This window comes from Camelus ferus, chromosome 21, assembly GCF_009834535.1.
Source record: "Camelus ferus isolate YT-003-E chromosome 21, BCGSAC_Cfer_1.0, whole genome shotgun sequence".
In the NCBI taxonomy this organism is placed as follows: domain Eukaryota; kingdom Metazoa; phylum Chordata; class Mammalia; order Artiodactyla; family Camelidae; genus Camelus; species Camelus ferus.
Window position 1 is genome coordinate 12,040,926 of NC_045716.1, and position 17,207 is coordinate 12,058,132.

Sequence of the window (17,207 nt, forward strand, 5' to 3'; positions counted from 1 at the left end):
ACCAGATCTCCAGGCTTTATTTGTTGTTGTTGTTGTTGTTGTTATTGTTGTTGTTGTTGTTTTTAAGAGAAACCAACAATCCAGATTCTTATATAATATCTCCATACTGTTAATGTTGGCATTTAGTTTGTTTTAACATGCAATTCTAACAAAACACACCCATGAGCTTAGATTCAATGAACTTGCTTCTAGCCCATAGGACCTTAAATCTTATGAGTTCAGTAAACATTCACTGAGCACCTTCTCCATGCCAGGTAGTGTGAAAAGGCACCAGAGATAATAAGACAAATACAATCCAACACCTGTCTTTGCATTGCTCACATTCCAGTGACAGAAATGGCATGGTGCAAATAATTATTATCTAGTAGGAAAAAATGAAATTAATCATATAAGCTCACACATATTTAATTATAAATTGTGATGATGAGTACTGTAAAAGAAAAAATATATACAGCATAATCAGAGATCAGGGAAGAAGTAAGCTTACACTGAAGTTGACATCTGAAGGATGAGCACACATTTATCCAAAGGAAGAAAGGGAGGAAGAACACTGTAGGCAAAGGGAATAATATCTGCAAAGACCCTGAGCTCAGATGGCACTTGGCATGTCTGGGAAATTACAAGGTGGTCCAAGTGACTGACCCATAGGACGCAAGGGGAAAAAAGTCACACATTGATGAGAACGGAGAGATAAGCAAGGGTAGATTATAAATGGACTTATGGCCATGTTAAGGATTTTGTGAAATAAGAAGCTGTTGTCAGGATGTTAAGCAGAAACATGAAAAAGTAAGATCTGGGGTTTTAAGGGATCATCCTGTCCACAGACTGGGAAATAGATTGGGAGAGTATTTTTGTGCCAGAGTCCCAATGACCAGTTAATAGGATAATTCTGGAGTCTAGACTTGTCCTAAAGTGATGACTGTAGAGATACAGAGAGGAGTGCAAACTTGGAATGTATTTTAGAGATAATAGATTGCTGTGGAGAACAAACTGCACATGGCATAGAGGTCCAAAGGGAAATGACGCTGGAGAGGTAGACTGGGCGAACTCATGAGTGACTTCAGCTGCCACGGTAACAAACCTGGACTTTATCCTGTAGGTAAGACAAAACTCTTGAAAGTTTTATGGAATGAGTTGACACAGTTGGATTTGTGTCGTGCTAACAGTAACCTGGTTCAGTCTCCTGCCTTCAATAAAGAATTTATGGTCCATCCATAACTAGTCATTTTTTCCCCTATGCTGCCATCAACAATAAATTGGCAGCTTCTGAGGGTATTAAAGTCCATCTTTGTTTCCCATCAGCAAGGCAAATAAAATCTTATTTCTATAATATTATTTCAAGTTTGGTTGTATTATCTTCCATACACAGAAGATGATGCTCTGTCCTATGGAGAGCATGTCAATAAATCTAGATAAAAACTACTCAACTCTTCTCCCTTATGGCTTCCAGGCTCAGAACCTCATGTGGTAATGGATGCAGTAATGCATGTTGCTGCAGTGCCTGAATGCTCCCTTGCTGATGGATGCATACGCCTTGTTTCTCTAGTCATCTCAGCTTTCACCTCAAGGAATTTCTCAAGCCAGTATACTAAACAAAGAGAACTATATCCCAAAGAGAAGTTCAGGCACCAGCTGATGATGTGACACTTCCACCTAATTAAATGAGGAATGCCTCTGACAGAAGAAACTGCCCTTCCCACTTGCTACACATGATACCAATCTCTGCCCTTTCTGACCGCACTTGCTCCATCTCTAGCCACATCTTCCTTCTGTTGTTGAAAGCCCCACCCAACCCTCTGCACTTCTTTTAATCTTCAGCATCACAGTTCCCTTTCTTCAATAAGGAAGACAAATTTCTACATCCTCTCCCCTCCCACCAGTAGGGAAAGTTGAATACACATGAAAGTGTTACTGGTGGGTCTTTGGGCACACGAAGGACTGAAGTAAGACATGCAAACTTCAGAGGGTAGATGCATTTCATACTCACAAGGACAACTAGACCCTAAGACTAGGGGGCAAGAGTTGGGATGATCAGATGGTGGGGATGTGATAAACTGATGAAACAGAGCTAAGGGTGGTAGCAGTTGGAAAGAAGATACGAAATATAGAGCAAAACAATACATAAACAGACCTGAGTGTACTTACATCCCACACTAACAGGCGATTAGACATTAAGATGTCTTGTCAATTGCCATAGAGAAAATATAGCCCAGTCTCTCATTCTGAGATGATTTACTGATCTAAGGTGACTCACTTTTCCGATTTTATTTAAATAATAATTATTTAGATTGACTGGAAAACTAACTTGCTAAACTTTAAATAATGTACTAGTAACATTTCTTACTCACTTTAGGTCACTATAGACACAAAGATTTTATAATTACATAGATACAGAAGTGGACAGACGTGAGTCTCTCCAAATAATGAAGGTTTGCTATAGAAAGGCATATATAGCTTTAACAGAGATCCTATATTCCCCCAGACTTGAGAAGTGCTGAAAAAGTAGTCTCAGAACTATCCAGATGTTTTCATGGCTGTTGCTTCTCCAGGTGCTTCTTACCCTGACCACACATTCCCTGTGGAAAGGATGGATGATGCGGTGGCTCCGGGCCAAGAGTACACCTACGAGTGGAGTATCAGTGAGGACAGTGGGCCCACACACGATGACCCTCCATGCCTCACACATATCTACTACTCCTATGAAAATCTGATACAGGACTTCAACTCTGGGCTGATTGGACCTCTGCTTATTTGTAAGAAAGGTAAATAAAAAAAAATCAACAGCAAGAAAGATGTTGGACTAGTGAGGAGAACTATAATGGAATGAGGGTCTGGAGTGTCTTGGTATATTTTTGTAAAGCAAGCAGAGAGAGACGGTTGCAGAAACCAGATCACTGACATTGATACCTGAGGGCTTGGAATCATTCTCTGTTTCTTCAGCCCCTCCTTCATCTTGGTCCTGGTTCTGATACCATGCCTGTATGATCCGTAACATTTACCTCAAGGCCACATCTTTCTAAAAGTATACAGTAGCCTATACACTGCTGAGAGTCCTTGGAGAGAACTTTGACTAATGTGTCTGAGGTTTGGGTTGGTAATTTGGTCTGTAAACACAAAAAACTCCAGGTTCCTTTCTTGTAAATAAGCTGAACACATTGAGTGGTAGGTTTTAAACACACTCAGTTGACTTTATAAGAAATTTCATTGGCTGGGCTTCTTAAGAGCAAGCTTGGATTTTCATTTTACCCCAAAAGAATTCAGCCCATCTTTCATTAAAACAAACAACCTCAGTGAACTGCACTGTGGAAATAATGTGATGGATTCACCATCTGTCTATACATATACACATTCTATATCTACGTACATTCCTAATTCATTTATTCACTACTCACTTACATGTTTGCATTGCCTGGTATATAGAAGATACTGTGATGGCACTGAAAAAAACTTAGAACTTATAAAAAGCTCCTCTTTCATTTTACTATCAGCTGCATTTTTCACACATATGAGAATGGATTAATCTTGACCCTCTCAACCAATTCTAGTGTCTAGTGTCTAGTGTCCCGGTACATGGACTAGCAAGATGACTGTATTAAATTTGGAGTGTGATGCTTTTACCAAATGAGATACAATCCTTATGTATTGACTTATTGACACTGGAGGAAATGGATAGTCTTACTAAAGACTTGACAGTCACCAAATGTTTTCTCTCTGTTGCAGATCAAATTAACCTTTAAAGCCCCATTCCTCAAGACTACGAGGTGCCAGAGAAAACAATGTGGCACCAGGATTTGAATAAGCCTCCAATCACCATTTCTTGATAGATGCTATTTAAAAAAAACAAGAACATCTTATAGTTCTTATCATTTTGCTTGGCTGCTTATCACAAACTCTGCTATCTAGGAATAGCTAATGAGAGCCTTCTACCCGGGATACTATTAAAAGTATGTCTCTTTTCACAGGCACCCTAACTGAGGATGGGATTCAGAAGATGTTTGACAAGCAACAGGTACTGATGTTTGCTGTGTTTGATGAAAGTAAAAGCTGGAACCAGTCATCATCCCTAATGTACACAGTCAATGGCTACGTGAATGGGACAATACCAGGTAACATGTGGGCTGTGCACACTATCCAACAGTTGAAGCATTAGTACCGTTGGTCCTGTTGTTTTCCTCAAGGCACTAGGGATGTTGACCATACTCACTATTTTTTAACTCCTACTCTGAAAGGTACTATTATCCAGTTCAGTGGTTCTCAAGATTTTTTCATCTTAAAAAAAAAAAAAAAAAACTAGGAAGTATAACAGACAAATTAGAAGCTACCTAAGAGAAGAAGTGTGCAGTCTTATTAGATGTAGTGCTCTGAGCAGGGTTCACCTTGGGCTGCCTCTCCGGGACCTCCAGGATATAATCTTAGTCTCTTTCAGTGAGTTGTGTAGTCCCTGCTGCATGGTGACTACACCTTCTTCCACAGAAGAAGCCCTATAGACAAACTCCCAGGTCAATCCCTGCAGGAAGGGTCAAGCAGGAAGAATGCAATGAAGACACTTACAGTGAAGATGAATAGATTAGAAGAAATATGCAACATACAAAAATACTATTAGCATTTCAGAAGGTGATGGCTGAGCAACATTCAACTGCATATAGGATGCTTTTCTCTTTTCATTTGCATGTAGACTCTTGTGAACAAGCAAAACTATAACAATTGTTAAAAGAAAAAACAATTGGCTCCCACTTCTACCTCTTCTACTTCTCTCTGATAGAAATGACCTAGAACCAAAGCTCTTGTACGGGGAAAAAATTGGAAAAAATGAAAATATAACTTTATTAAGTAAACTATGCTTCAAAACACTAAGTTTCTCAGAGGCCATACTCTATATTTGAAAATCACAATGGCTTCTTTTACTAAAAATAACACTTCAAGAGTTGAGGTCTAAATGGTTGTCTGGGACTAAGAGTGGGATAGTGTTGCTGCAGAGGGTCATGAGGGAACTATTTGGGGTGATGCAAATATCCTAAATCTTGATTGTGATGATGGTAATACGGGCATAGACATTTGTCACAACTCATTGAGCTTTACACTAAGAATAGATGCATCTTATTGTGTATAATTTATACCTCAATAAAGCTTATGGGAAAGAAAAAAAAAGTTGAGGTCTAGACACTGCTTTTAAATTGCATTCTTCTATTTCATTTGATTCCATCTCTCCACCTAGGTTATTATAAATACAACCCAGATGACTCTGGGTTGTAATTCAGAGTTTTAAAGCTCAGTTAACTGACATCTCCCTTAGGACATCTGGGCTCACACCTTGCTCACTTTTCTACCTTAGTGTGGTCAATGTGCTTACTTACAAAAATGGATTAACCATCTATCCTGGTGCAGAGGGTGTTTAAGATTTTTTTTTTTTTTTTTTTTTTTTTAGATAAAATAGCATGTCTAGTACTATGGGCCTTAGAGGGGAGTGGTCAAAAGAGAAATTGTATCTGTATCCTGGCAGAGTGAATCATCTATGTAAATATAGAGAGAAGCCAAAAAATACACACAAAAGCAAAAAATTAATAACTCAGGATATAGAGTTCATAAATTTATAGTTGGAAAAGACAGAGTAGTTGGGGTTAATAAGGGCAAGGTAAGAAAATGTCATTAGTAGAAACTAAGAAAAGCTAATCAATGCCTGTAAAACTGCCTATGGAGCAGTGTAAATTGAATAAATATGATAAATGCTAATATAGATATATTAAATGCTGAGCCCAATATAAGCATTGATTTGGGGTAGATAAATGCTTCCACCTAAGCCTTCTACCTTCTAGCCTCCTGTTCTTACCTGTGAGAACAGGAATCTGCCTTGTTACAACAGTCTAAAAAAGGCACGCTCTTTGCCCCTCTTTGGGTAAGGGAATGATTCACAGCTTCAGGGTCTAGTATCTAATTATTATAGATCTGAAATTTAAAACCCAAGCCAAGGATAGAAGCCAGGGTTGGAATCTCCCACAGAGCAAATTAGCATTTTCTCAGTTGCTGTGGGAGCAAAGAAGGAGCAAAACAGCTTTTGTACTCAGTTCTCATTACTCCCTCCATGAAATGTTCCCAGCGGCCCAGCATAATGAGGATTTGTCCACTACATTTTAAGGAGATCCTATAACCCACAGAGTAGCTCGTTGCCTTGTCATTAAAACAATCAACAAGTAGGTAAAGAGGCAATATAAAATCCTTAAAGCATCTTCACATCTTCTTCCTCTTAGGATCAGGCCCTTTATAATTACAGGATTAGACCCTTAAACTCAGTCCTATTAGAGGCTCTGGTAACTCCCTCCAGCTGAGCCCAGATTGGTTTTAGAGTGGCCAACTTCTCAGCTTGCCCAGGACTTCCTCAGTTCTAACACAGAGTCCTGCACCCTGGGAAAGCCCTCAGTCCTGGGTAAACCAGGATGGTGGGTCACTACTTGCTTCTCTCTTGGGCCTAATTCCTTAGCAATCCCTGCATTTCTGAGCTAACACTCCCTGTCTCTGGGCTCTGTAGTACCACATATTGCAATGAGTTCTGGCTGCTTGTTTGCCCTCCTCTCAGATGTCTGCTTTTTTAGGGCAGGAACCACAATTGGAGTGTCTATACCCTCAGAACCTTGCACAATACTTGATGTATAGCAGGCACTCAATATGTATCTGGTGAGTGATTTTTTTTTTTAATCACAGACTGCTAATTGCCTGTTTTGGCCACCATCTCTCCCTCTCCTTCAGATATAACAGTTTGTGCCTATGATCACATCAGTTGGCATCTGATTGGAATGAGCTCTGGACCAGAACTGTTCTCCATTCATTTCAATGGCCAGGTCCTGGAGCAGAACCATCATAAGATCTCAGCCATCACTCTCGTCAGTGCTACATCCACTACTGCGAACATGACTGCGAGCCCACAAGGAAAGTGGATCATATCTTCTCTCATCCCAAAACATTTTCAAGGCAAGAAATTCTTCCAACAGTCTTGCTTATGAATGTAGGATCCTTTCTTCCTAGGCACAAACTCCCTCATTCTCCTTTGCCCTTTCAGTCCACCCACACTCCAAACGTACATGCCTTGGTCCCTGAGAACAGAATTTAGATACTTTGCTTTTAGACTTCTAATCCATTAGTTGGGAAATGGAGGAAGTAGAGAAATTGACAGATTTTTTTTAAACTGAAGCAAAAGCCAAAGAGGTCTCTACTTCCTTGAAAGGAGAAAGGAAACAAAAACATACATATATTCTTTCTTGGGGTATTTAATATGCAGCTAAAGCAAAAGAACTAGGTATTGGAACAAGTCAAAGATCTGCATATTTATAGAAGCACCAAGATACAGAAAGTGTAAAGTTTTAACATGAAAAGATTATCTTTTATAATAAGATAAGCACAAAGCCTGGCACAAAGAGGAACCCAAGATATGTATGTTGCAAGGAAAAAAAAAAATCTCTAACCAGCTGAGGAGTGAGCTTTAAAGAACATTGGTGAGTTCTGGTGGGGGAAAAAAATCAGCATAGGTTATTATATAGAATCACAAAAACAAACTAACTAATTATTCTATCACACATTTTTGTTATAAGACTGTTGGGAGGAGGGTTCCTGTAAACAGACTAAAATAAAAGTAAATAATATCACTATAGGAAATCATTGTGTTACCAACATAATGTGTATAAAAGCAAGACACATAAGAGGCACTTTATGGGGTCATTTCATTTTCCATTCACACTGAATAGTCAAAACTATATTTGAAGTAATGAAATTGTCACAATATCCCTGGGAGATAGAATTCCAGATAATAATAAAACAGTAACAACAAAACTAACACTATTGAGGTTAAGTGCTTTTTGTACTATCTTAATTTTAACAATAATTTTATACAGTACATACTAGCAATATCTTCATTTTATGAATAAAGGAATAGATGACAGGAAAAATGAGAAATCGATAAGACTTAAGTCATAAGGTATTAAGGATCTGGAATTATGAGAAATTTTCCTTCTCTGGAAGAAACAAAGGAAATCTTCCCAAGTTTTTCCCTGACCTACCCTCTCTTTCTTTTGCTTTTTATTCTTGTCCTTCTCTACTGTACTAAAAGAGCTCCAAACCAAAATGTTCCAGTTGCCTATGCATTACTTTCACTGCTATTATTTAAACCTTCCACAAATTTATTTAAAAGGTATGCATTTTGATGAGCCTTAATTTCTTCTCTCAAATTCTTTCGTTGTCTTTATGTCCTAACTCAGCTGGGATGCAGGCTTACATAGACATTAAAAACTGTGCAAAGAAAACCAGGAATCCTAAGAAACTAACCCGAGACCAGAGGCGGCACATTAAGAGGTGGGAATACTTCATTGCTGCAGAGGAAGTCATTTGGGACTATGCACCTATAATACCAGCAAACATGGACAAGTGAGTTTTGGGGGTTCTTACCAATGTGCAAAGGCTCAAGACATGTCCCATAGGGTCCTAGATACGTGGGGGGAGATGTCATGAATTGACAGCTTTCAAGATAATACATTTATTGGATTCCATTTGGGTCTTCCTTTTTTTTTTTTAACGAAGTACAGTTACAATATGTCAATTTCTGGTGTATAGCACAATGTCCCAGTCATGCACATACATACATATATTTGCTTTCATATTCTTTTTCATTATAGGTTTTCTTTCCTAATTTATTTATTTATTTATTTATTTTTAACTTTTTTAATTGAGTTATAGTCATTTTACAATGTTGTGTCACTCATTATAGGTTATTACATGGTATTGAATATAGTTCCCTGTACTATATGGAAGAAACTTGTTTTTTTTAATCTGTTTTTATATATAGTGGCTAACATTTGCAAATTTATCCCTTCCTCCCCTTTCCCCCAGTAATCATAAGATTGTTTACTGTGTCTGTGAGTCTGTTTCTGTTTTGTAGATGAGTTCATTAGTGTCCTTTTTTTTTTCTTTTTTTTTAGATTCCACATATGAGTGATATTATATGGTATTTTTCTTTCTCTTTCTGGCTTACTTCACTTAGAATGATGATCTCTAGGTCCATCCATGTTGCTGCAAATGGCATTATTTTATTCTTTTTTATGGCTGAGTAATATTCCATCATATAAATATACCACAACTTTTTTATCCAATTGTCAATGGGCATTTAGGCTGCTTCCATGTCTTGGCTATTGTATATAGCAGGGCTATGAACATTGGGGTGCATGTATCTTTTTGAATTAGAGTTCCCTCCAGATATATGCCCAGGAGTGGCATTGCCGGATTATATGCTAAGTCTATTTTTAGTTTTTTGAGGAATCTCCCAGGTCTTCTTTTTCAAATCAGTCTGGAATTACTCCAAACTCACCAAGAGAGCTTAGTATAATAACAGTAGTAGTAGTAGTAGTAACAATAATAATACTAATAATAGCAGCTACCATTTGTTGATTGCTTGCTATTGCCAAGCACTGTGTTAAACCCTTTCTAATAGCTTTGTTTTAAGTCCACAAGTTAGAAACAGCTCTTATGTATTTTGTAGATTAGAAAATGTGTCGGTGAGATTAAGAAATTTGGAAATTCCAATAGCTCTTAAACACTTGAAAAAATACTCAAGTTTACTCCCAGTTAGAGAAATATACAAATTAAGTTTCTCTGAAATACTGTTTTTCACCTGTCAGACTCACAAGTTCAGATGACATAATCTATTGGCAAGGCTGTGGGAAACAAGCTCTATCATATATTGCTGGTGAAAGAGTAAACTGGAAAAGCCACTTTAGAAGATCATTTGGCAATATGTGTTAAAATTACAAATGCATATATATATATCTTTCGACTGAGCAATCTCACTCTGGGAATTTACTATATAAATATACTAGTTTACAGGTGAAGTGATGTATGTATAGAATGTTCACTGCTGCACTGTTAGTAGTAGCAAAAGATTGGAAGCTACCCAAAATATCTGTCAATAGGAAATTAGTTTCATAAATCATGGTACATCCATATAATGGAATACTATGCAACTGTTTTTAAAAGTATGCAAACACTCTCTACGTACTAACATAAAAAGTTCTCCAAGAAATATTTTAAAGTTAGAGAGTCAAGGGAGCAAGATGATAGAATAGCAGGCCCCCCATTTGTATCTCCTCACAGCGAAAATAATTTGGCAGCCAAATTACACAATCACAAACACAAGTGCCTTTGTGAAAGCTTTGAGATCAAAGTGGGAACTTGCAAAATCCCAGTGAAAGCCGCAACCAAGGAAGGCTGTTTTGAAAAAGCAAACGCATGCTCAAATGGAAGGTACACTGACTGTGATCCCAGCTACAAACCTGGAAATAGTCTCATCCTCTTATAGGCTCAGCTACAGCCCCGCTTAACCTTGGTCCTGCCACTAGCACCACTTGACAAGGGATCCAAGATGAATCCCACCTGTCCATGACCCTGGAGGCTGACCTGCAAACCTCAGTCTGACTATGGACCTTAAAGCAGCCCCATAACTAGATCCAGCCCCATCCCAGCCATGGTCCAAGAGTAGTCCTGCCTGCTCAGGGGCCTGCTGACAGTCACACCCATTCATGCCCCTGGAGGCTGGCCTGCAAGCCTTGGTCCTACTACAGATTTTGAAGTGGCCCTGTCATCTAGCTCCAGCCCTCCAAACTGCAGTTCAGAAGCAGTCCTGCCAACTAAGGGACCCAGCCAGTGACCCAGGGGGAGCCCTCCAAAGGCTCAGATGGGAGTGACATCCATCTACACACCTCTAACAGGCTTACCATTTGCAAATCCAACTGTGAACCTTGGAGCGTACCGTTATCCCAGTGCCAGCTCTGGGACTGAGCAAGGTCTTGAAGGCAATTCCATCTTCCCAGGGATCCAGCCAGGGTCTGTGCCCATCTGAGCCCCTGGCAAAAGGCCTGCCAACCACAGATGCTGCTGCAGGCTCAGCAGCAGCCCTTATGATCTGGTTCCAAGCTCATGCAACTGTGATCCTAGAGGCAATTCTATCAACCTGAAAACCTGTCAGAAGAAGGTCTTTACCTGCCAAAATCTGTCCATAAAGACAGGAAGAGGGTAGTTTGCTCCTTCAAATGCATAGACACCAACATAAGGCTACATAAATCACAAAGAATCAGACAATACGACATCACCAAAGGGAGCTAATAAAGCTCCAGTAACCAATGAAAAAGAAATAGAGATCTACAAACTGCCTGACAAAGAATTTAAAATGATCATCTTAAAGAAGCTCAGTGAGGTACAAGATAATGTAGATAGACAACTATATGAAATCAGGAAAACAATGCATGAACAAAATAAGAAGTTTAATAAAGAAAAAAGGCATTTGACAAAATTCCACATCCTTTCAAGATTAAAAACTCTCAACAAGTTAGGTATTTAAGGAATGTATATATACAATGGAATATTATTCAGCCTCAAAAAAGAAGGAAATCCTGCCATTGGCAACAACATGGATGAACCTTCAGGGCATCAGGCTAAGTGAAATATTCCAGACACAGAATGATAAACACCACATGAGCTCACTTATATGTGGAATCTAAACAAGTTGAACTCATTGAAGCAGAGAGCATAATGGTGGTTTCCAGGGGCTGGCAGGTGAGAAGAATAGGGAGATATTGATCTGGATACCTGATACACAGTGTGGTATATTACTATAGTTAATAACATTGTATTGTATACTTGAAATTTGTTAAGATAACAGATCTTAAGTATTTTCACCACAAAATTAAAAAAAAATAGTACCAGATAATGTGATGGAAATGGTAATTAGCTTGATTGTGGTAATCACATATATATATATATAAAAATCATTATGTTGTACACCTCAAATACATAAATTTGTTGATTATACCACAACAAAGCTGGAAAAATGCCAAAAAATGTCAAGGTGTAGCACAAAATATATACATATCTGCCTTTTGCTAAAGGAGTGAGAGGATAATATTATTTATATGTGCAAGTCATATTTGCATAAAGGTGCTCTGGCATGATATACATGAAATTAGCACAAGTGAATATTAAGAAAATGCAGGGAGGGTTAGTGAAGTTAATGTTGAGATAAGAATCCAGGACTCTATAGCAATAGTCAGTGCTTTTCATTGTATAAAAAAATGCATAAACTCTATCATGGAGCTTCTGCTTTTGTAAATGAAGGCAATAAAAAGGACCAAAGGGGAAAGTGGTTGCCTTCATGTTTCTGCCCCTAAGTCATTTAGTGCAGTAGCTACAGAAAATTGGTGATGGCAGTTGGTTTACAATTGGCATCAGAATTGGGCAGATAGTAGAAAGGATAGTGCAACAGCACAGAACTATGTCTAATAAAGACAGTAAAAGCTTCCTGGAATACGAAAGTGCTTTTAGAGATTGAGAAATACCTGGGAAGCCAATAGATACCATAAATTAAGCAATAAGAAAGACTTAATATTCTAATAAGCCAGAAAGAGAAAGAAAAATGCCGTATGATACTGCTTACATGTGAAATCTAGAAAAAAGGACACAGATGAACTTATCTACAAAACAGAAACAGACTCACAGACATAGAGAACAAACTTATGGTTACAAGGGGGTAAAGAGGGTGAGAAGGGATAAATTGGGAATTCGAAAGTTGCACCTCTTAGGGAGTGATGGAGATGTTAGATATCTTGATTGTGGTAGTGGTTTCACTGCTGCATACATATATCAAAATTGTACATCTGAAATATGTATAGTTTACTATACAGAAACCATACCACAATAAAGGCACTTTTTTAAAAAACAGAAAGACTTAAGAAAAATTTGTAGTGTATCTTATCCTTTCATCCAGGTAGACCTTTCCCCAGAGATAGTTAATGTCTACTCTAGCAACCAGAGTAACAGGAAGATCTAAGTAGCTACTTCTAACCATAATTATGATTTTATCAGTGGTGGAGGAGACAGATCAGAGGTTTCCAGTTTTCCAGCCAGAGAGAAAATATCAGGACTTTGCAAACCACATGAAGTTTTTTAAAAAGAAAATTTAGCATTTTAGCTATTTCAAGAGCAGAACTTCTAAGCACAAGAGTTTCCCCATCCTATTTGGGGTCTCTACTTGAGAAGATAATTTAATTTTAAAAATTCCATTTCACTTTAAGAAAATATAGGTCTCTGCATTTGGATAATTTCTCAAACCAAATTGGAAAACATTATAAGAAGGTTGTCTACAAACAGTACCAAGATGAGTCCTTCACCAAACGCATCGAGAATCCCAATATCAAAGAAGATGGGCTCTTGGGCCCTGTTATCAGAGCCCAGGTCAGAGACACACTTAAAGTAAGTAACAGAAATACAGAACCATGGAAGAAATTAAACAGTGACTAACAGGTTAAAAGTACTGGTTATTTATTTACTTTTTAATGTGTCCACATAATTTTTAATTCAAATGCAGCTTTTCGTCTTTATTTAGTATTTGCAGTTATTATAGCCTGTCTCATAATACAAAGAATCTGAGACAGTTTATCAAATCATAAAGGAATAAAACAAAGAGTTGATGTAACTGGGGTGAAGGATAATATGGAGACAAAGAAAATAAAGTCAAGGATAAATATAATGAAACACATCCCATATGCTCCTATAATGTTGTCTGCAAATCTTGTCCTAAGCTTTCTAGCAGCCAAGGTAAAAAATGGAAATAAGTCAGGGCAAAATTCACAGTCGTCATAAAAGAAGCACAATTTCCCCTGACACTAAGACTGAAAAGGAATTTCTCCCATGGATCCTTACAAAGAGGATGCTGTGTGATGTAATAGGTGGGATCCTTGATTAAAATCCCTACGACTGGTACAATACATTTAAAAGTTTGTAAAGCTTTTTAAGATAATGTTTCTTACTATAGCTGAGAGCATAACCCAATTGAATGAAAGAAATCATCATCAGTGTAGTCTAGATATGTAGTTCTCTGATGACTGATCTCTGATGGAGGTAAATTTTGATTTACCTTTTGACATCAAGAGCACTGAACCTTCTTCAGTTTTCCTTAAATGTTGCATCACGTCATCACATTATCTTTTGACAAGAACTAGACAGCAGAGAATTGAAAGGCGCAATCTTTGGCAAGATACTAGAAAGCAGATAAGCTTCAGATTAAGGATGATTCAAATGCTTTGGCAAGCAAACAAGTAGAAGATAAGATTAAGGGTCTCTTTTGAAGCTTAAGGAGCCCAACTAGGACTCCTATGTGAATAAACTCCTCCCTTCACCTCTTCATAGAAATGAACTAAGAGAATGGCTGCAGACAAGGCCATTTCTGCTCACTTAAAGAATAACAAAAGGACAGAAAGCAGCATGTCTCTGTTTCTCTTTTCCTTTCCTCATTTCTGATCCCTTTTAGGTACTCTTAGCAAGTGTAAATATAGCTCATTGGAAATTCAGGATCTGTCTATTTTTTTGTCATGCCCCATCAAGAAGATGGCTTCAAGGACAGAGGTTCTGGAACATCTGGCAGGCTGGAGAAGGGGATCATGGTTTAGAGAAGAGAAGCAGCAGAATCAAAGGCAGCTGTGGTCCTAGCTGAAAGGGGAGGGGAAGAGGGATGAGGACCAACTTGGAGAGGGTGTTACACTATGAGGAAAATGTCACTTCTAAGATCAGACATCTCTTTCCATTTCTCACCTTACTGTGTGAGTGAAACTATCTCAAATGCATCTGTCAGGTGATGAGGAGAGGGGAGAGGTTGCCTCTCAGATAAACAAAATTAATTTGCATTTCACACTAACACACATACCCACACACCATCCAACAAGTGAATATACAAAGCTAGCATCCTCTATTCTCATGATTGACCTTAAATCATGAAATAATGAATTTGAGTTAATTTTGTAGATCGTGTTCAAAAATATGGCCAGCCGCACCTACAGCATTTATCCTCATGGAGTGACCTTCTCTCCTTATGAAGATGAAATCAACTCTTCCTCCACCTCAGGTTTGGACCTTTCACTTCTAATGAATGAAACTATTGACCTCAGAGAGGCTGCCAGAATTTTCTGTTATCCTCCTTGCCCAGTAGGATAACTTGTACAGTCAGGTAGTATGCATGGAGGGGCATCCTCAAAGTCACAACCAAACACTGCTAATAACTTCAGAAGGATTTTGTTTACCCTACTGATTACAAAATATGGTGTCCTTTGTTTGTCCCATAGCGACCTCTAGTGGAGAAACATCTAATAGCTACATGCTACCCAGAGTTCTATCAAGTGGAGCTTAATATAAAAAGAATATTCCTTTCCCAATATTAATTGATACTAACGAGAGCTCAATTATTTTTCATTAATTCATTAATTCATTCATTATTTATTTATTTATTTTCATGAAATAATTTTGAAAATGAAAATAATTTGACTATATTTTTCTTTCAGGCAGTAACACCATGATCAGAGCAGTTCAACCAGGGGAAACCTACACTTACAAGTGGAACATCCTAGAGTCTGATGAACCCACAGAAAACGATGCTCAGTGCTTAACAAGACCATACTACAGTAATGTGGACATCACACGGGACATTGCCTCCGGGCTGATAGGGCTACTTCTAATTTGTAAGAGCAGATCCTTGGATAAGCGAGGCATACAGGTACTTTGTCCTTGAAGTAACCTTTGAGAAATTCCAGGAATTTCTTCTGACTGGAAAAGATTAGTTTCTCCTTGTTAAATAATGGGGCTTTTGCTTCTAGAGAACAGAAAATATTAAGTAGTCCTTTTTAACAGGAATGTAACAATGTTTATTCCTTTGGTTACTTTTTTGTCTTGTCTATTTTCCTACAACTTCACTGGATAAGGCAAGTCTACAGTGTGATACTGTATTTTTGTTTGTTTTTTTCAAATTGAAGATCTGTTGGTACCGGCTATGTGATGAGCAAATCACTTAGCTTCTCTTAATTTCTTCCTTTCATCAAATGGATATTATCCCCTCCTAAAAATGTATAGGATTGTTCTGGGGCTCAATGAGATACCACTGGGTAAAAGCGTAAAGCTCTGGACTAATCCTTATTATTACAGGTTATTTGTGGAGACCTGCAATAGGGGGAGGAGAGATACACTTAGGGTCATAGCTTCTTGTGAAGTTGAACTCGGACAATGGTCTACCTCTAGTGAGACTAAATTATACAGAAGAATGTGAACAAAGATATGGATCTTCTGACTTTATCTCCATTGAAGAATAAAAGTCTCACATTATTAACTTAGAATTCCCAATCAGTCTTAGCTATAATCGAAACAGTCTCATCTGAAGGCATACAAAATATATGTCTAGAAAAATCAGAGCTATACATTTGGAAGACCCTCATTTATTGAGCTAGGAAAGGAAGCAGGTAGGGAGAGGTATAAAACTTTCCTACTGAACTCTTCTTTTTTATCCTTTGCAACTATTTGGAGCACATCCAAGCATTCAGGTTGAAAGGTCTTCATTCATAGAGATAAGCAGGATAACAGTTGCCATGTTGAAATGGAATTTTTCTGTTAGGATATTTTAGTCTGAATTTTCTGATCTGCCCTGTTTGCTTTTATATGCTACCTTTGGCTCTAACAAGGGCTCCGTACACGATACGCACTTAGAGATGCCTGAATTTTTTGGCTTCGTTGGCCCCAAGGGCTGTGCCCCTTTGGTTTCTGGGAACTCAAGTGTTGTATGTAATCGGCTAAGACATTACTCACTGACCACAGCACTTTTACCCACCAGAGGGCAGCAGACATTGAGCAGCAGGCTGTGTTTGCTGTGTTTGATGAAAACAAGAGCTGGTACATCGAGGACAACATCTACAAATTTTGTGAAAATCCCGAGGGGGTGATCCGCGATGACCCCAAGTTTTATGAGTCAAACATCATGAGCAGTAAGTTGGAGGACTGTTTCTGCCCATCAGTTTTTCACTCCTGTGGTTGAAGTGTGACTGTGCCTAGAGGCAGAGATGTGAATTAGAATCCACTTACTTCTTATCTTCACTTTCAGTGTAACGATTTGGTGATGAAATTACTGGGTGATGTTATAGCAAACTTTTTTCACAGCAAGAGGTCAAAAGTTTGTTATCCTTAGATGTCTTCTTGGTCTCCTATTTCAAATATGTGTGTATGCACACATATGCACCTACTCTGAGCAGGGAAGAACGGGGTAGGGTGGGGGCTGGTGAGGGAAGAGGCTATATAGGCCTTGGTCAGAGGTATCTGGGGATTTTAGACTGGGTGCAGCGTGAATATTCTTTATGACCAGGGCAGAA

General features: G+C 38.3%; 1 protein-coding gene across 1 annotated transcript in view; it reads left to right on the forward strand.

Annotated features, from left to right (window-relative positions):
* F5 (coagulation factor V) overlaps nt 1-17,207 on the forward strand; it is a 63,721-nt gene that overhangs the window by 19,973 nt on the left and 26,541 nt on the right. The window contains exons 4-11 of the mRNA XM_014556032.2: nt 2,550-2,762; nt 3,963-4,106; nt 6,742-6,963; nt 8,244-8,409; nt 13,101-13,278; nt 14,827-14,926; nt 15,360-15,571; nt 16,676-16,826. Of these exons, the coding sequence (XP_014411518.2) occupies nt 2,550-2,762; nt 3,963-4,106; nt 6,742-6,963; nt 8,244-8,409; nt 13,101-13,278; nt 14,827-14,926; nt 15,360-15,571; nt 16,676-16,826 (1,386 nt within the window). The remainder of the gene's footprint in view (nt 1-2,549; nt 2,763-3,962; nt 4,107-6,741; nt 6,964-8,243; nt 8,410-13,100; nt 13,279-14,826; nt 14,927-15,359; nt 15,572-16,675; nt 16,827-17,207) is intronic.